The sequence below is a fragment of the Passer montanus genome, unplaced genomic scaffold (assembly GCF_014805655.1).
Source record: "Passer montanus isolate IOZ18808 unplaced genomic scaffold, ASM1480565v1 scaffold79, whole genome shotgun sequence".
Classification (NCBI taxonomy): domain Eukaryota; kingdom Metazoa; phylum Chordata; class Aves; order Passeriformes; family Passeridae; genus Passer; species Passer montanus.
The window spans coordinates 2,383,261-2,404,352 of NW_024373145.1; the positions used below are offsets into that span (position 1 = coordinate 2,383,261).

Genomic DNA, 21,092 nt, shown 5'->3' on the forward strand with positions numbered 1-21,092 from the left:
TAAGTTTTCTGCCTTTTACCTTCTGATTCCTGCTGGTGGGGCAGTGAGTGAGTGGCTTGGCTGCTGGCTGGAGTGAAACCACGACAGTGAGAGGCTTACAACTCCATATAAAAAAAAAAAAAGTTTCTTAAAATGATCCATTTCTCTACAGAGATACAGATGTAGCAAATAAAAAAGCCAGATTTTGAATAAGCTACCAAGAGTGTAACATCCTACTTAGAAACAGGAGTAGAGTCTGGTAATAATCTAAATAAATTTATAAGCTTTCCAGTGGGACATTTATTATTCCATGGACAACACAAAATGTATCTGTTTAACCATCTAATAATAAAATTGTACAAAACAAATAAAATGGAAATAGGTGTTCTCTTAATGCCAGAGCAGCTACTGAGTTGTGCATGGCTTGCCATCGTAGTGTTTCTTTCAGTCTTTTGAAACTTCAATTTAGTTCTTCCCCCCAGACATGGACACTCTTGTATGTGCTGGGAAACAGAATGAAGGTGAAAAAACATTCATAACCATAATCCCACCCTTCTGGTCTAGAATTGTGGGTATTGAATCAAATAATCTGTCTAAAAACTTGCTGGACATTCTTTAGCATTTCTATGGAAACATAAACACGAGAACTCAAGGTGTTATTTCAGAATGGCTGCTACTACTGCTGCAGCAAACCCATTGGTGTTATTAGCACCATGCTCTAACCAGCTGAGCTCATCTCAGGGCTAATAAGAGTAGGCTTGGCAAGCCTTGCTCATGTATGGAAATATACATTTGCTTTTATCTTCCATACAGAACTGGGTCTCCACTTTCAGTGTAAAATCTTCCATGAATCCCAAGCATTTTTATGCATCACATATTATTATCACACTATAAATGTAGTCTAAGTTGAGTGCTCACTGCTTTGCTTCTACAGCTTCTCTGTTTTTCTTAGAGAATATGAAGGGAAAGAGAAATATGAAGGGAAATCATCTCCTTTTAATAACATTTTCTTGTTTTGGAGAAGAATTCCCTCAAGCCAGATAGTGTGTTTGCCAAACACAGTTTTGTCTGGAATACAAAGTGGTCATTTAGGCATTTTGGCTTTGGTTTTGAAAACACAGACTTAGGTTATGGCAATTTATGTTCTGTGGGTACCCACTGGCTGGAGAGGGTTGGGTTGACAGGCCCTTAGCTCATTCTGCTGTAAAAAAAGCTGCATTTTTTTAGATTAATTTGGCTTACTAAGTGTGGCAGTTTCCCTGCCTTATTGCTCTGGTATAATCCAGATCAGACTGTACCACAGTTCTACTCTCTGCTAGCGGCCTGAAACAAAAGATGATAAAGAAACAACACCAGAAGGTGATCACAGAACTGTGACTGAGGATTTTCTGTAGATGTTGACTTTTAACGACCTCCCAATTGCATGGTGTGTGTGTTTCAAGGCATTTGGCATGCTTCTCTATGAAGGAAGTTTCTTTCATTAAAATGAAACGCAAACATGGCCTGAACCACTGGTATGCAGCTGTCTTCTAAAATAAACAACTAATTGAGCTTATCACTTTCAATAATTTGAATAATTGCTGGATAACTCTAGAATAATATGATTAATTTAAATATAGAACACATAAAATTCATGGGTCCAATTCCATGAAATTACAAAGGAATATTAATGAACCATAAAAATTAAATCTAGCAGAATTAATTGAGATAATGTCAATTTTCCCATTATGCTAAATCTTTAAAAAGAGCTAAAAGGATTTTAACAATCAAGACTGATGAGTCTTTATTCAAACTCAGTTTACAGTTCTTCATTGCTTCTGGATTAGGACATTAGATATCTTAGGTGAACATGCATATCTGCCAGAGATACGATTCAGGGGAGGTCATACAATATCTTGGTTCTTTAGCTCAAACAAAAAAGCCAGTGCTTTTGTTTTTCTAACATTTGTTTATCTGGTCTACCTGTGGGCTCCTAGAAGACAGAAAGTGACTTATCACATCCTTACACAACAGATTAAAGAAAAGGGTTTTGAGCTTTATCCTTCAAGGCCTTGAATACAACATGACATAATCAATAGCTAGGATTTTGTAGCAGTGTTACTGTAGTAGTTACTGTAACACCTTTTAAAAATGAAAATATGCTCTCTATACACAAATAATTCTGTTTTGGAGTACTTGGCAAATATGCTAAACATGTTTTCCAGTTTTAACAAAAGGAATATTGTAGATACCATGCTTTTGAAATCAGCAGTTTAAACTTTCTTTGAACTAGCTTTCTCTAATAGTCTTATCAGCTCTGTGCCAAACACGCTATTTAATATCAAAGGTAATCAGCTGAAGAAACCCCTGCTGTCTTTATGCAGAAGCAAGTTGCAGTTTTTCACTGTTTTGATTTTTGGATGAATAACTTATTGTTCCTTTTATCCTCTGAAGTACTTTGAACACTATGCAAACATATAAGGACCTTGGCCTGACATATTTACTGTAAGTTTTTTTCTTTTAAAGAAGGATGGGCATTGGAGAACACATCTCAATACTCAGCAACAAAAAGATGCCTTACTTCAAACACTGTTTAATTTTTTCTTAAAAAAAAAATTAAATAGAAAGATGAGTTATTTATGAACAGCAATGGAAATAATATGGACTACCTTCCTATAAAGTTTTCTCGTGCTGTTGCATTCACTGAAAGTCTCTTAGGGTGTGGGGTCTCAGGGGTGATTTTCCATAGCTGGGTCATTTGTAGCTGGGCTCTCACGGATGGATACTCAGATATCTGGGGATAATCAAGGGGAAGTTTGTACTGCAGCCTTTCCCTGCGTTGGCAGTGATAGGCCCATCTTTTCCTCTCCAGCCTGCTGAGGGTGTAATATCTTGTAGAATGCTAGGCCAGACTGAAATGTGGTTGAAACTGCAGTATTGATAGAGGTTTGCAGTAAAGGATGGGTGGAAATTCCTACCCACACATACCATGAGATTGCATAACCCTCAGTGCTTAGGCAAACAGAATAAATGTTAAAGAATCAGCCTGTGTCCTGGTAGCTCTTCTGGCTAATATGGTTGAGCCAAAGGAGCTCAAGAAGGAGCACCAAACTAAATTTTCATTGGCCAGTTCAGCTGATAACCAGCTACCTTCTATGGCCAGTTTCAGGCATTAGCTGAAATCCCAGCCCTTGGTCCGTGCTCCAGGTTTACAGTCAATTGCTGTAGTCAGGCCAACACAGTGCCCTTCTGATAAAAACAGAAATAGAGCTTTGCTGCTCAGCCTCCAGCTTCTGATGTGCTGTAAAATGCCTGAGTGAAACCCACCATTTGTGTAAATAAATTTGTATAAACAATGTGATGACAATCTGGCCTTCCAGCACTTCTGAAGCAAGTACCAGTAAAGCCCATTCAAAAACCAACCCCAAAAAACAGAACAAAACACACTCATTCCACTCCTTTTCCTAAGAAAAGGAATGGCTTTGCAGCTCAGATTGCCAAGAGGAATGAACTGTAAGGGAAAGTCATTCCTTGGCTCCCACATGGTCTAATTACTACAGAGTCACAACTTGAAGAACTTACACCAGTTTAACCATGTCACTGCAGAAGTGCATACACACAATATCAGTGTAAACTGCAGTGTCTCTTGCATTGCACAGAAGGTTTATACACTGATGATACACTGCCAGTTAGTGATCAATTGTGTGTCCTCAAGTTCTAATTCATTGCATTCCACAAAAGGTTTATACATGATACACTGCCAGTTAGTGATCAATTGTGTGTCCTCAAGTTCTAATTCATTATTTCTGTAATGGAACAAAATTGTACAAAGCATTTGTTTTTATGAGGCAAAGACCATCAAATATGGTAGCCGAGGACTTTGGAAACTATCAGAAAGAAAGAATTACTTTAGCAACCTGTTCTGCAAAAGGATGTGAGCATGTGCTGGCCCAACTTTATTCTGCTTTTTGCACCTGTTTTAAATGCTTTCACGCAGAACTTAGTACTGAACACATAAAACCCAAAATCCAAACTGTTACCATCTACTAAGATTATGTTTATCAAAAATCAAATAAAATTTAACTGTTAGAAAAGAATTTGTTAATCCATCAGGACAGTTAAATGACTCCCATCTTATGTATCCCATGGCTTAATTATAAACATTGAGGACATGATAGGAAATTATCACCTCTGTTCTCAAATGATTCCCAAAGTGTTGATTTTAAACTACATACAGGTACTATATAGCAAATCTTAAAAAGATTAATTGGTAAATCCCTTTGCTTACAAGGTAACATCTGTTGATTTTTAAAATGTTTGTCTACAGGACATAAATATCAGGAAACCAGTAGTCTCTGAGACAGCTGTTTACACTGTCAGAAAAAAAATCTGTGGATTGGTTGATATCTTTGCAAAGGCAGTACACAAAGTGGAATAGTTTTAGACTAAGATCATTTAAACAAAGGATAGGAGGTGAAACAGTCATCCAAGAAGCCTGACATTGTGGATTTTTTTAAACAATCTCTGAACTACTCCAGTGGATTATGAATATCTGTATGGTAACAAACCTGGTATATGAGATGAAATTTCCTTGTATGTGTCTCCCACTGTCAGCCCTACGGGCTTGTCTGAGTCTGCTTTTCAGAAAGTGGAGTCAGACATTGATCATGTTGCCAAAGAGTGTGTCACCTGAAGGAAGAATCTTTATAAGGTGCTTCCATAATCCTTTTGGTTTCTCATTATAAAAATTAAAACCAGTCAGGTTCTATCACTGAATATGAAGATCTGTCTACATAATCAGCTATACTAACCAGTTGCTTAAAAAGAAACTCCTTTTTCTCAGAAATCATGGATCAAATGAAAATCCCTGGCCGAGATTAGAGTAGGGAATTATTTCTCAGTGGTGGCTTGGGTATAGAACAAGATGCTTTATCCTTTTCAACCATGGACCACCTACTGTCAGCTTATTACAGAATCTGTTTCTGATATTATTGCAGTAAGAGATTCTTAATGTTATGTACTGTGAGATACAAAAAGATCGAGTTTAGAAAACTGGAGTACAAAATGCCATTACTTGTCAGTTTTAATCCTTTGTCTTTCCTAAAAAGCTGGAAATCACATGAACAACAGTGACAATACACTTTAAAGAATTGCTAAACAGCATTTCCCTTAAAAAGAGTAGCATGGCTTTTAAGGGCCATATGGCACTATGGAATGTTATGACAATATAAAGGCATCTTCTTGTAGAGGAGATAGGGGAAATGGTTATAGACTTGATAGCTCTTGAATAATGCAGTGTGCAGCCAGTGCACCCTTTACATGCCACTCTGCCACAAGCTCCCAGTAAAACTGCATTATTATGTGGCCTCATGTTACAGAACATATCCACACAGACTGATATGAAGAGGCACCATCTCCAGAAGAATGGCAACAAGCACAGCTGCATTAGGTAAAGGAATACCCTGAGGCAGGGGAAGGAAAATTACACAGGTGCCCTTTACTGGTACTGTTGTTATTCTGCTTGTGCCTCCTGAGAGATGCAAGGCCCTTTGTGGGGTTCCCTGTAAAAGGCTTCCTGAGCTCTGAGACCTGTGGGAGGACAGTGCTGCATCCCCTGCTGTGTCTGGAGGATGTGGCCAGCTGAGAGCCTATTCAGCCCAGGACACGGGTACATCATTTTAAGCTAGGATTGACACACTAGCCTTATTGCAAAGGTCCTCCTTGAGGTGACAACAGAAGTCAAAAAGCAAAGACCTGACATTCAGAAAATTCCATCAGTGTGAAAACCCTTTCCTCTCTATGCTTCCATGTGCTGCTCTTCTCTTACTCTACTTCCCTCTTCCTGTGACCCCACCAGCTGGATCCCCCAGCCCATCTCTGGCGTAGTCAAACCCAGTTGTTCACAAAAAACGGCAAAAGAAAACTCAAGTAGCAGACATGGGATCACCACCTTCTGAAGTCTTGCAGTCCCTAATAACCAAAGATAGTCTTCATTCCAGACACACGGTATTTTACATCCTGTCTTCACATTTTCTTTTCTAATTGGTCCTTTCAGCTTACAGAATTTTCTTGTATTTTCAGAAGGGTGGAGAAGAAGCTTCTGTATAGAACTGTTACAATGGCAGTTAGCAGAAAACCATAAAAAATTAGAGGACTGGATGTTTCTTAAATGGCAAGCTACATTCTGCAGCAGAGGAACCTTAAGATGGGCAGAAATTCAAGTTCAGGAAGAAGGAAGACAGCCTGGAAGTGTAACTGAAAGCAGGCTTTGAAAGTGCTATTCACTGGCACTACATCCGTAGGATTGTTTCCAGCCTGTACAGATACATACACATACACATGAGGCTACACATACTTTTTAAGTGTGTGTTTTAAATTCAGACACTGAACAGTCAGCAGTGCATTTCCAATCTATGGAAAAAAAAAACAAACCAAAACAAAAATAAACCAGATCAGAAAACACAGCTGTGCCTGAGCTGAAAATAAAAGATATATAAGCCTTCTTTAAGACCAAGCAGACTTCCCAGTGAATACAGACTTAGAGAAGGCTTCCAGGAAATTAAGGGTTATCTTTAGCATTTCAATTATAATTTTGCATTGTATAAGATATATCTGGCAATGATCAGGCCTGGCAGTCAGGCTAGTAATTTGATATGCATTAAAAAGTGATGTGATAAAGGGAAAGCTCTGTTGTCAAATGTTACAGAAATCTTCATGTATTGCAGATTATCATATAATTCACAACTGTCTTTTCTATTTATATTCCTTCAAGCCCTTTGTGGAATGAGAAATTATTTTAAGCTGGATGTAGCTGTTGAAAGCAAAGAAAATCCTTTCTTGTCAACATAGGATTTACGCAGATATTTTCAACCTGATCCTTAGGTCTTGTAGCTCAAGATATTATTAGTACTTTCAAGAACCATGAGAAGAATTTTCCTATGTAAAAGAAAACACAACCTCATGAATAACAAGTAAGTTATGGAGTATTCATATTATGGTAGCAAAGTCTGGGGGTATTTTTATGTGAAGCACTGTTTTTACAAAATATATCCTTTGCTACATTAAGTTACCCTAAGCATAAAACCAGTTTTGTCAGATCAAAATAAATGTAGCTGTCCTAAAATCTGTAAAGAAACATATACACTGCTCCTTCACTTAACAGAATGGCACTTTGAAAGAAAATGATGCAAAATTAAATAAATAATCATTGCGCTTTTCAGTGCCCCAGTCACACAAATCTTTTAGGCTTTCAAACAGTGTTTTAGTTGCTTTAAATGATGCACATCTTGACACGAAAATAAAATAGTGATGCAATTTTAATTGATCAATTAAAATAATTTTTCATGGTTTCCAAATGGGTTAGCTCTAAAATTACTTGTCTGCTGAAAAAAACACTTTTTCAGAGCTGTTACCCAATATCAGATTTCCAGACAATGCCTCCTTTGTCATCTTGTCCTGTTTCTCGTTCTCCTTCAAATGCCTACTGAATACAATTGCCTTTTGAACTTATTCACTGAAAAGAACTTATCCTTCTCTTTAGTAAACTTCAGAACCTGTCCTTCAGTAAATCTGTTGCATAATTCTTGTTATAGAGAAATAACATTTAGCTCCAGTACACAATGCAACACTTGGGATATTTGAAATTAAGAACACATTCCATATTTTGTGCCTTATGCTTAAGTCCATTCACAACACTATGATATATGGTATCATTAGGAATTTATTGCAGCTCAGACCTAATGTTGGAAGAACATGGCTGAGACTCAGACCTGGAGAAATGGGTAACAATGATAAGCAGTTACTTCAGTTCATTTCTTACAACACACTTCTTCCTAGAACAAGGGGTTTTTTTCCCTAAATTACCTTAGCAAAAGTTTAGTCTCTGTGCTTTAAGAAAATATTTACTATGATGTCCACCTATAGATTTTTAATTTTTCAAAGGAAAAATATGAAAATTTTGTCCCCCTGATCTGCAGCACAGTGGCCAAATTCTTCTGCCTGAAGTCTGTAGTGCTAACAGGAAGAAAGGAACTAGAAACTGAAATTTTGAATTTTCAGTGGTTCTGATATGAAAGAAAGCCTTAAAAAATTCTGAAAACTGGAAAACTGCTCCTCATCAATGTGTTAGAAGCTTCACTGCATACTGTTTCAGTTGCTGTGAGGAACACAGAGGTAGGGCAGCAAAATAAACATTATAGAAATGTATTATTATTTTCAGAATTTGCTCATATAAGTGCTCCTAATTTTACGATGTAAACTTCATATACTCTTAAACAAGCTCTACAGTACTTTTAAACATATCTCTAAAAACCTGTCCTATGTGTATAAGTCTTTGCTTTGAATGTTGTGGTTGGTCTTTCAAAAGAAACCAGTTACTGCCACTGGAACACAAACATATTAAGAAAAAAAATACACTCCCAGGTTAGAAGTTTCAACAAATTATTTATCTGATTATTACTTCAGTTATGTTTGTGTCCTTTATCTATTTAGATAGTGAAGTGTCCAGAACAGAAACTACATTTTATTTTGCATTAATAAGGTATTAACATAATGAGTGATTGACTGACATTTGAGCTCCTTGTGTTGTCAGGATATAAACTGAATGAAAACCACTAAGTCAATAAGAGGACTCCAGATAATGCTGTTCCTCTTTGAAAGCAGAGAAAGAAAACATCTTCAGGAAAACTGGTCCTTACACTACATTGTGGTGATTATGCTAATGCTACATATTATCAATGGAGAGAGTACTTGGTCTTCTCCCTCTATTCTGCCCCTTTTTTTGCACAAAAACCCCCCTACCTCATCAAAGTATCCTGGAGCTTTTTGGCTGTCTATTAAATTTACTGAAACTGTCCAACAGGTCCAAAAGCTGCTGGCTGGATTACTGACAGAGGGACACAGCAGGATTTCCTCAGGAAGTCAGGCTAATCAGATTGTTTAAAAGAAATCCAAAGTGAATTACATTTTAATTTCAATTTGCCTTATACAAAACTAAATCAAATGGTTGCAGAACTAAGCCTTTTTCATCCTTTATGATTTTACTCCCCTTTCTCCTTTCATACAAATAGTTCCAATTTCCCTTCTGAGACTACTTTTTTCTCAAATTGTCAACTTGGCAACTATTTGAACTAATCCTTTAAAAATCACACCTAAGATACTTCTTATTTTCCTACATAAATATGTGAAACATTAAAATATAGTTTCAATTTGTATTTCTGCTGCTTGTTTCAGTTTTACTGTAGAAGTTCCACAAGCAAAGTTTCTTTTGGGCTGGAACTGTGACTCTCCTGTCATAAATAAATGATGAACTGTGGTTTAGTGTATGCTGACTTAAGTTATTTTGGCTATAAGATTAATTTTCAGGTAACTTAATCATAAAGGTATTTACCAAAATATGGAAAAACTAACTGTATTCAGCAATGTTTTAGTGTTATTTGTAGTTCAATGAACACTGCTCTTACAAACCTCCTGTGTTACAACCTTAATTACCTAATTGACAACATTGCCAAGTGTTTCAGATTGTTTTAATTAAATTAAGTGAGTACAGGGGCGCTTCCTTTTCACCTGCTTTCTCATTATTTAGCCAAAGGAAACACACTTAATGCTGTTAGATTTCCATCATAAATTCTTTCCTTCAGCTTTACAATTTTATTTGTACAGTTCTCCTAATTTCCTTTAAATTCTTTAAACATTTCTGCTTTGTTTTTTCCCAGAACTAAATTTTGTTTCCTGTACATGACCCTGTGAAAACAATAAAGATTCTTTTTCATTAATGATGAAATATCTGAGCCCTAATGTAATTTTAATTACTATCACAGCTCCGCCTTTTAATTGTCCTCAACACTGTAATTTTAAATTTCTCAGTGCTTCTCAGTCTTAACAGAATTTTAGTCCACTTCCCACACCCCTGCCAGTGTTCAGTTGCCTTAATTTTCTTTACTTTTTTTTTTCCATAGAAGTAAGCAGATGAGAAGGGATTTACAGCTGCAACTTACCAAGAGTTCGGAAAGGTCTTTGATTTGGTGTATGGGAGAAGAAACCAGGTTTCAAAGCATTTGTGATCAAAATGTCAAAATACTGTTCAAAATCATTCCTAGAAAGTAAAGTAAATGTGATTAATTAAACTAACAAATTACTTAAGATGTCATGAAATACTCTATAAGACTTAAGAAAATATCAGAGTATTTCTTTAAGGCACTTGCTTCTATCACTTTTTTTTTCAATGCTTTTTCAATGTCACAATTATTCTTCTTTTCCTGAGGCTGTCAAAAGAGAGTCAAACCCACAGTGAGTTATCTTTGGGAACACTCGTTATTTGTAAAAAGATGTTCCTTCATCTCAGGAGAACAGATGACATTTTTTTTAATCCGAGATGGCAACATATATACAGACACGGACAAAAATTTGTAAATGAGGGATTTTCTTTTCAAAGAAGAATATCTGAAGTGATGGGGTAGGAAGTAACTGAAGACACTTAAACACAGGTGCTTATATTGCAGGTATCCACACAGAAGGCATGCACAGGCCTAAGATGCCCTTGGCAGACAACTGAGATCTAATTTACAGCCAATGGAAACTAGAGTGTAATCTCACATATTCCAAAACTGAAGCATCATTTTGATAGCTGAATTCCCTCTTCAGACTCTGCTGGCTCTCACTACATCCCTGCTGGTTACAGGGAGGCTGGACATGTGGCCACAAATAAACAGCCACCAGCTTCTTCATCTGCCAGCTGAATGCCATAACTAAATTCAGAATTTTCAAAGATCATTTGGTCCATATATACAGATTATTATCTGAACTGTGGAAATCCCATCAGTTTAAATGGGCTTGAATGTCTCAGCAAGGTATATAAGAAAACATTCCTCATCTGTGATGCACTTTATTTTATTAGACATATTTCATTGCTTAGGAGACTTCATTGCCTACAACATCCAAAAAGAGATGGATACTCTTGCATGGAACAAAGAAATCACAGATGGCAAGTCCAGGATGGACACAGACAATGCTATCATTGTAGATGTAGAGGAGGTTTGCTGGAAGTAAACCAGTTAACTATATCACTTTCAAATAATTCATGATCTTCTATGGGACTGAGATATCTTATCAAAAACTGAATGCTCTCTCTATGAGAGACAGCTTTTGGGCTGTGCTCAAAATTACATTCCAGCCTTAAAATAAAAAGTCCTTTAAATTTCCTTTCTCTAATGAAATTTTAGCTTTGTCTATTTTTTCTTCACTTGTGACCATATGTAAACCTTTGCCTTTTAAAAAGAACCAGTATCAAATATTACAATGATGTGTTTTTAAAATTTGCTTCCATGTGGAAAATTCCAGATGCTGAGCAAAGAGGGTTTGCTGGGTTATTCTGTCCTTGGGTGAAAAGTATCAACAGAGGTAATTTTTTCAAATTAGCAGCTGGTGTAAATAATCTATCTACAGGTAAATTAATCTTTAATTTGCAAAAAAAGCAAGCATTTTAGGAGCACAACAAAGAACAATTAACAAGTGAGAGGATGAGAGGAAATGCCCTCAAGTTGTACCAGAGCAGGTTTAGATTTGATATTACAAAAAATTTCTTCCAGAAAGGGTGGTCAGGTATTGGAAAAGTCTGTCCAGGGTAGTGGCAGAGTCACCATCCCTGAAAGTGTTCAAATAATGTGTGGATATGGCACTTGGTGATATGGCTTAGTGGAGAACACAGAGGTGCTTGGTTAATGCTTGGACTCAAGGTCTTTTCCAACCTAAATGACTCTGTGATTCTCTGAGTTGTGAGAAAAGTGGCAAGTGCTTTGTTTAAAAAAAATTGAAACAGAACAAACAGACTTTTCAGAAGAATTGGTAACTTTTCACTGATTGTTGAAAAACTGCTTTGTGTGAGGAGATGTGTTATCTGTGGCCTTTTTTGAAACAATATATTCAATCTCATGTACAAAGCTACTGTTTTTATGAGGGAATTTGTGTTACATTATTATGTAACTCTATACATATACAGCAAATCTGTTCCACTTGCTGCCTGTGATTGGTAGAGTGGCCTGTGGTTACAGTAAGTAGCTAGCACAATGGGCAGGATGTATCTTATACATGTATCATAACTTTCTCCTTCTAAAAATTACACTCTGAACTCAGATAGTGGTTGACACCACAGACAGAGCCAGTGGAGAAACATCCACATTCTTGAAAGGTATTTCATCCCACTTATTTCAGACATAATTCTACAATGCAGGATTTGCCAAGTATAATGTCCAGTGGTTTCTCTCCACTAACCACAGAGGGAAAACAAAATGACAAGTTTCAAAAAGTTCCCCACTTTTAGGCGGCTAACATTCTTGAAAAAGTGAAATACTCTTGGCTTCAGTGACTATGTGATGACTGACTCATCTTTAGGTGGGCTCCTGCCAACACTTAAATGTTCAGTTACTGGGCAGCATCCTCGTGGTAGGTAAGATTGCAAAGTCACACTATAATGCTGCTGTGTGAATGAAGTGGCACTTGCTCTTTAAGGTTTACATGTTTTATATACTGATCCCAGTAGTATGTCTGTGCTCTGGCTGGGAAACAGTTGTCATTTTATTTCAAATTTAAGTTTTTTCTTATATTTCCTCTCCCGACCAAAATGTGTTCAAGTTAAGGACAATTTTGTCAGATGAACACAACTGGGATATTTTGCTCATGAAATGGTAAACATGAATTTCCCAGCACAGGTTTTATGAAGACAGTAATTTCTTCACCAAAAAGGAGCTTCTTTAAAAAAGGGCTAAAAGTAAAACTGTTTACTAAAAAAGTAAACAGTTACAAGGTAAGGATATTAGGAGTAAGAGGCTAAAATTGTACATGCATCTCTGTTTTTCATATTTATCATTATGGGTTTTTTTTATTTCATACTATACAATTTTGGGCTTTTCAGTATCATATTGATTAACTGAAAGGAGTGGGAATAGAAATTAATAAAGGATTATGTAGGTGCCATTCATAAGTGTTGATATCAAGAATAAAATGCAGTGTTGATGTCAAGAATAAAAACCAGTTATCCTGGTCAAATAAAGTTAAGGGCAGAGATAATAGGTGTGAACTTAAACTATATTCCAGCACAGCAAAAAGCAGCACAGGTACAAAGAGTCTTTATATCTGATATAAGAGGCATGGAACAAACGAAACTACTGAAAAGTTCAGATTTTCAGGAAAATAACCCCACTTCACTAAAGTCTAATAGACAGTGGAGTATTCAGCTCTCCAAAAGCTACTTGGAAGCCACACTGCATGAATCACTGGAAAATAAGATTGTAATAAATATCATAGAACAACTTTTGTGGAAAGAGAGAGCGACACAGTATTCTTCTAGCAGGGTATCTTTTTTTGTGTTTTGAAAGGCAACTGATAATTTCTGGTATCTTGCTTACTGTCTTCCAGCTACCTTCAACAGCTGAACACTATTCACCAAGGAACAGAAAGCCAAAATCATTATATGTGGCCAAGAATTTACTTTTGTACCAAATTTTAATTTGGGAAATAACTGGACAGATTTACAGAAAAGAGTTAATTCACAGGCATCTTGCTCATAAAGGAGAATTGCTTTTTGTCAGGAGGTAGATTTGTCCCTCAAACAAGCAAGTATGATGCTCATACAAAGCAGTGAGAACTGGCACAGTTGATGCTTCATTTTAGCATTTAGCCTAGAGAGTACAAAAGAGAAGTGATAGTGGCAGGACTGGTTTTGGAAGGCAGCTCTGTCTTTTACCTTACTTGTGGTTTTCTTACAGTGTTGCTGTATTCATTCTGCTGTTCCCTGGCATACCCTGATAGCCAAGGTAGGCTGACATTGAACTACTTTATTTCTTTGATTAATAATAAATAAACAGTCTCACTATTTGCATCACTGATTAATTTCTTTTTCTCGGTAAGCAATAGTTCTGCTGAATTTCACTGAATTTGACTTGACCAGCCATGTTCTTAACATTATGCTAAAAACAGCTGTTGTGATCAGCAACTACAATCTTAGCCAGTTGCCAAGTGCAATGAACTGCCTGTTTTATCTTTTCTGCTGTGATGAAGCACATGCATCTTTTGAAAACCACCAATGGGAAAAAGTATTTGTAAGATTCTCCTGCAAATTTACTGCAAGGAAATGCAATAGTACTACTAGTTGCATTCACTGCTGGAGAAGCAAGAAAGAAATGGCTTAAATTAGACAGTCTAGCAAAAATTTACAATAAAATTAGGGATCAGATGGTGTATAGGATATTGACCTGAAAAAAAGATAATTCCCTGACATCTTCAGGCCCATCACGATGCCTCCAAAAGGATGCAGGTTATAAGTGTGCTGTGGGTCAGACACAGCTCACAGGCTCACAGATGGACTTCTTTGTCTCAACTACCCTGGAACACTCTACCAGAGAGGGGTCCAGCGGAAAACTTGGAACCAAATAATTCACCATACATAAACAAAACTCAAATTAGCTTCCCAATAACTCAGGCTTATCTCCAGTTGCTGTTGGGCAGATATAATTTGAAATGGACTATGCACTTACCCAAGAACATGTTCACACAGAAGCCTGCAGTAGTCACTGTGAGAACTGGTAATTAACAGCAGAATCTTCCCAGCATTCTTTAGTTGCTTCAGCCACTTTTTTACAGACTCGGGACATTTTTGTAAATATTTGTCTGGATGATTTTTCACTTCTGGGAAATACATCCCACAGTCTTCTAAAAAAATAAAAACATAATTATATTATCCAATCTTGCTCACAAACCACTTAATCCACACAACAAATATCCTTTTATATGCAAACAACACAATTAAAATAAGGCAAAGCAAAGTTTAAAATTTTCTCTGGGCTGTAACATAATAGAAACCAAAACCCCCAGTCAAACCAAGAGGATTCACTGAAATAAGTTTGCATGACTTTTTTATTGTGGAATTTTCATAATGATTTTATTTAATGTTCTTTTGCTCATAACAGTTAATAGCAAAAAAAAAAATCAAATTATAGTTCCATGCAGGAAATAATTATTTCTTTTTGCCTTTGCTCAATTTTTGGACACTCAGTTTGTGATTGTAAAATGAGCTAAATGTTTAGAAAGTAGTAAGGGCCTAAAATTCCAAAGAACACCTGTTCGCTTATTTCTGACACTTTACGTTAGCATTGACTGATCAGTAACATCCATCTTATTATTCTTGCATTTTTCTCAAGTAGCACTTTATCTATGAAAGGTTGATCAACTGGCAAAGACTTGTAAGTATTTGGAATGCTAGGAACAGATGCAAAAAAACTGCCCTGTTCCAATTTCAGCTTCAATGATGTTCTTTTTGCCAAATAAAACAGCAATAGAATTTTGCAAATACACTTGGAATGTAAGATTTTTAAACGTGTGCAACAACACCAACTTGGCAGTAAAAGTTACCTATTCATTAAAGTCACCAATAAATATTCATCTTGTTATAGCCATAGCCGCTTTACCAAGACGTCAAATTAACATTAAACTTCTCTACATATTTCCTCTGTGCTCAAACCCTCTATAACCAAAACTGTCAAGCTAGTTAAAGGTTTAAAAAGAAATATAATAATTGTAGAGACAGAAATGATACCAAATATTTGGCTCTCAGTCTGTGTGTGTTATATTATAATGAACATCATCATAGATTATTTTTCTTCCAGCACTTGTTCTATATGCAACTGTCTGTGGTCAACTTTGCTGAATGATTTAATAAATCCCAGACATTACTTAGCCTTCTGGTATGTGAGTAATGCTGTTCTCTAGTTTGAAAAAATAAGATTTAAACCACTTGAACTTTAGCTATTTAATGGAAGAGAACATGCATGCTTGAAACAGTAGTATCAAAGAAAGAATGAAAGACGCTGGGTGCTAAACATTGTTCCATACGCTACACATTCAAACATCTAGAGATGGCAGGGAACAAAAGTCTTCCAAAAGAAGATTCAAATTGGCTGTTATCCCTGGAATTAGACAGGAGGCAAAAATGTATTATTCTGTACTACGAACTGGCAGATTTCTTCCAAAAAAGTAGACTGGTATATCTGAGAAGAGTCTCTCAAACAAAATCTTTCAACTCACAACCAGGCTACTCTTCCATTTCTTTGCTGTATTTAGGTCAGGCTGTGTAACAGTGTCTACCAGGGATACAAGCCTGTTCCTGCAGCCGGCATTATGGGATGCCATGACATTTGCCTTGAGAGCTAGCCAAGAACAATGATATTTTTGATTAAACAAAGCAGATTTATGAAAGAGGTTTCCTGTTGTATTTTCCCTCCTTCTTTCCTGAGGCATGAATATTGTTTGGGATGAGCAACAGAGTTTCTAGGAGCAGAATCCGCATTTTTTTTCCTCCATATTATAACGAGCAATAATATTTCATATGCTATCCTATGATAATTTTTCTTTTTGTGTTTTGGAAAGTGCACAACATTAGATGAGAAGGAAGGGGGGCACAAAACAAAGCAGGCTTAGCATTAGCTCTTACAGGTACAAACAATTAAAATAAAGATGGCAAAGTTAATTTATATAACCAGTGACCTATCACTCTTATCACTCTCAGATGAAAAGATCTGTTTTACTCCTGGATGCTCTTTGTTTTTCTGTCCTTATGAAATCCCTTCCACTGTCTGTGACCATTATTTTATGTGCAATTTAAAGCCTTTGAGTTAATTTAATCAAAACAGTCTGATTTGTCCATAATCTGTGCAGTATCTTCTATGTGACAAATCTATTATATTTGAGCCTTTGAGCTACATCTGCATTGGAAAAGGTCAACAACTCTGGGTTCAATACATGAGCTGAAAGAGAGTCTTATTCTAGCTTTCTATCTCGACCCTGAAGCCCAGCTGTTAATTGCAGACAAGCAATGAATCAGTTCTTGACACTGGGATCTGAAATTTTCCTCTGGGCTGTTTGCCATATCAGGCAGAGGCAGCTCAGAAGAATCCTCATTAAAGCATACTCTACTGTAATTAGGCCAGCATGGCCCAGGAAAGCAGAGTTTGCCTTAATTCCTAACATACTATTGTGTCTGGTGAAGACAGTTTGGTGGAATACAAACTCATACCTGTAAATGAGTTTAATCACCAAAGCTTGCGAGATTTGATTGAAAGCCAAATAAAATAAAAGGCAAAAAACTTGCTCATTAACCCAGGGCAGGAGCCAATTTTGACGAGTATAGCAGAGCCACAGGCACCTTGCTGGCAGAAAGAATTGTGGAAGCTTTAACATGTGATGGAGAAATAGCATCGTGTCAAGCCTTCAAAATCAAATGCAATGATTTCTTAATGACCAATGAAGCCATTTTCTCATTACGGCATAGGTTTTACTATGTTTTTCTAAAGTAAACAAACAATAAAAATAAGAAGAAAACTCTATTAAACAAAGCACCAGTGAGAAATCAGAAAAGAAATAATTTTATCAGAGACAACAGAGGAAAGCAAAAATGAGTGATTATGCAACTGTCACACAGCTCGATTCTTGAAAAACAAAGAAGTAGTTCACCAGAATAACACTGTTCTGTAGAAATAAGAAATTTCTCTAGCCTGTAAAATCTTCCTGATAATGCTTATGGGACATCCAAATTGGAAAATACTCTTAAAAAATGGAAATATAAGCAAACTTGTTGGTCCACAAATTCAAGTGTATCAAAGTGGGGAACTTGTGGTCACTGCCAGATCTACAACTGATGGTTTGTTATCTGTACACTGCCTAAAATAAAAGCTCTACTTTTTTCTCTCTGTTTTACAAATATCACTTAACATACAGCTATATGGACATATATATTAATACATACTCATAAATCAGTGAAAGCAAAACATTAACAAAACAAGTGCTCCAACTTTCACCTCAAATTCTCTGTTGTTTTCTGTTACCTTCAAGCATGCCAAAGCCTTCATTAGTAACCTCTGGCTCTTTGGCAGTGTGAACACTTACACAAAATACAAATAAGTATTTAATAACAAAAATCAAAACAAGAAGCCCATGACATTCAACATAACAATTAACACATTTACCTCCTGTGATTTTATGAGAAAATTTAATCCAACTGTGTAGAGCAGGAAAGTGAATATCTAAACATTTTATACACAGCCTTGGAACGTATTATGTATATGTCACCATGGAACAAATGCAATTTTTTCAGCTTCCATTCTTGTTACTAAACAACTTGAAGTTTATCTCAAATCTCTGAAATACAGCCTGGAACAGAAAATTAGCAACTAGCCTCTGAAGGGATTTGTAATAATCTTCCAAATATACTTTCAAAAACAATTATTGCTTTTGCAGTCTACCAAGTATACTTTCAGAAAAAAAAAACCCCAACTTTTTAAGCTGAAAATGGAAATAGAAGCAATCAAAATGAATTGTCTAGAACCACCATATATGAAGGTCCTGCCAGAGCCTCTTATCAGATCAACATCCTGGTGTATTTTCAAAGCAATATCATTTCCTCTATTTATATTATTCAGAGATTCCTTTCATGTCCAGTTTGGAGCTAATTTTTTCTTATATGATGTTTTAATTTGACATTTATTCTGACTTTTAATCTGACGTTTATCTGACATTGTAATTTAACAATTTTAATAAGTTTATCTGACTTGCAGTTTAACTGTGTGAGAGCTGTGATAGCAAGTGTGATGAGAATTATGTAGCTGGAAATGCAGAACCCCCAGAGCATACTCAGAGAGAGGCTGCACAATGCTTGTAGGGTCTTCCAGCACAGATAATAATCCAGTCCTTAAGCCAATGACCCTCCTCTACTACAGTCACAAAATTACTTTATTGAAGTATGCAGTTTGATGTTCTAATATAATTCCTGTATTCGTGGAAAAAATAATTCTGGATTTCACCTGTGCTCTGCATTACACTGCTTCTCCCTGGCAGGGTCAGTTCACACCCACCTGGCCCTGGACTCCTTTGGATTCAGTGTCAGTAAATCTGCACTGCCAGGATACTGCAGTTTTCATCCCTTATCTGCTATTTGTATTATAAAGTGGGCAAATGTTCAAGAGGCACCTTTCTGGCAAGGCCTTAGTCCAGAACTAAAACACAGGAACAGTGTACTTCTCAGTATTGTCACTGTTTCTAAGGGGCACCTACTTGATTAAATTAAAAATAATTCTTCTGCTATTTATACAGTTTAGCTAAGCAGAGAAGTATGAGGCTAAAAAAAATCCCTAGAATTCAGCCAAGAAAAATAAACTTTACACTACCAATTTGTAGCTTGTATTTAGTGGCTTTAACAACTAACAATCTCTTACAATAAAAGTAGTATTTGGAAATGTGACTTTTCTCTCTTTTAAATTCAAAGGCAGTATGATAGCTTAGCTGTTAATACCATAGCCAAATTCTCTACATCTCTGCCATGAGAAAGAACTTCTAGTTCTTCCCTAATTTTTGTCTTAATGCTGACTTGCAGGTAACAGTTATTAATTTGGTTTAACAGAGTAGAGCTGCAATAAATGTTACAATCAGCAATGATACAGTCAACTATATTCATTGTATGTTCCTATCCACTGTGACCTTACAGCACTTAATGTATTTAGAGTGAACAGAGACACTTCTTTGACCACTGTTGCTGTCTTCTTCTCCTGTCTAAATAAACTAATACAACACCTATCACGAACATTCAACAGAAACACAAAAAAGTAACTTCATCATGGAAGATTCTGCAAAAGAACTTAATTTTCATCTAATGAAAGCAAGTAGAGGAGAAAGGGGGTGATGGTTAAAATGACTTCTGGCAAGTTTTTTTACTGCCTTTCATTGAAGCTGAAGTGTGTGTTCTAGTAGGAGCAGCAGAAGCAAAATGAGAGACAGAGGGAAAGAAATGTTTACACAAAGCAACATAAGAAAAGATAATGAAGGGTGACACAGGAATGACTGGACAAAGTACGGTTACATTCTGGAGGCCTGGGATGAGGCAGATATCAGGAACAGGGAGCAGCAGGAAGAGATAAATCATCCCCTCCTTCCCCCAGGACATAAAAACTTTTAAAAACAGAGTAAAAGGATGACGGTCCTGGAAGATAGGAGGTTAGGAAGAGACAAATGTCATAAGAGCAAAAATGAAGAATGACAGATCAAATATTTTGAGCTTTTATGTTTTCTGCAATTTCTCTTTAGAAAGACTGAGAAATTCTTTAGAAAAACCGTGCCCTTTCTTAAAAGGCCAAAGGGTTAAACATCCTGGTCCAGTTCAGGCAGGAAGAACACCAGCTATTTACACTTCTTCATTTATTAGGAGCAGACACGAAAAGAGGACACTAAGTTTGGAGACAAAGGTGGTTTCAATATTATGGTACCAAATCTCTCATTCTCACCTGAAAAAAAAAGAGTGATGCATCATTTCTGTGACAAAAGAGGGGGAAAAAAAGGAGCATGGGTAAATTGGCCAGTGGAGACCAGAAATTCAGAATAACACCTCAGTGAGTTTATGTCTCCCATGAAGCTGAACTTTGCAACCCAATGAACCTCTGCTTGTTGTAGCTAAGAATTAACTTATGTGCCAGATATATGAGTAGCTGCTTACACACCAGTATCTTTCAAGCTGCTCCTGGATACACAAGTGAAACAGAAATGGGACAGAAAAGGGTAAAAAAAACAACCTGAAAATCAGACAGAAGAGAGGAGGTAGGAAATATGAGGAGAAATGAAAACCAAACCAGTACTAAGGACAGGTTGCATTCTATTAATAGTGCACACTTTTAAAAAGGGAATATATATTAGGATGTCCAATCAAATTAAAGAAAAAACTTTTCCTCCTGTATTCTCAGAAAAGTCGGGATTTTCATCATCAGTGTAAGCCCTCTGCATGTGGCACTTGAGTTTTGAACTAATCACATATTACCAGTTGAACTACAGGATCAACTGGTTCTTCATTTGCCTCTTTTTCCTGTGTATCTGTTAAAGAAGATGTTTACCGCCCATGTAACATTAACATTCTCAATATTTTTAGCAACATCCAGCTCTGCTCAGGCAGAAATAGATCACATTTTCTAAAATAATAAACTATTTTTCCAGTGATGACAACTCTGTGCTCACTTTGATTAAGTTCAAGGGGGTGACCATAAGGTAAGGGTCCGTGGTGGGCTAGGAAAAACATGACTACTTGGATTAATAGTGGCTGCAGTGCTATA

General features: G+C 36.5%; 1 protein-coding gene across 1 annotated transcript in view; it reads right to left on the reverse strand.

Annotated features, from left to right (window-relative positions):
- Positions 1-21,092, reverse strand: part of NT5DC1 (5'-nucleotidase domain containing 1) — a 126,951-nt gene that overhangs the window by 30,325 nt on the left and 75,534 nt on the right. Inside the window, exons 7-8 of the mRNA XM_039731567.1 lie at positions 14,487-14,661; positions 9,954-10,051 (exon numbers count right to left, since the gene is read on the reverse strand). Coding sequence (XP_039587501.1) covers positions 9,954-10,051; positions 14,487-14,661 — 273 coding nt within the window. The remainder of the gene's footprint in view (positions 1-9,953; positions 10,052-14,486; positions 14,662-21,092) is intronic.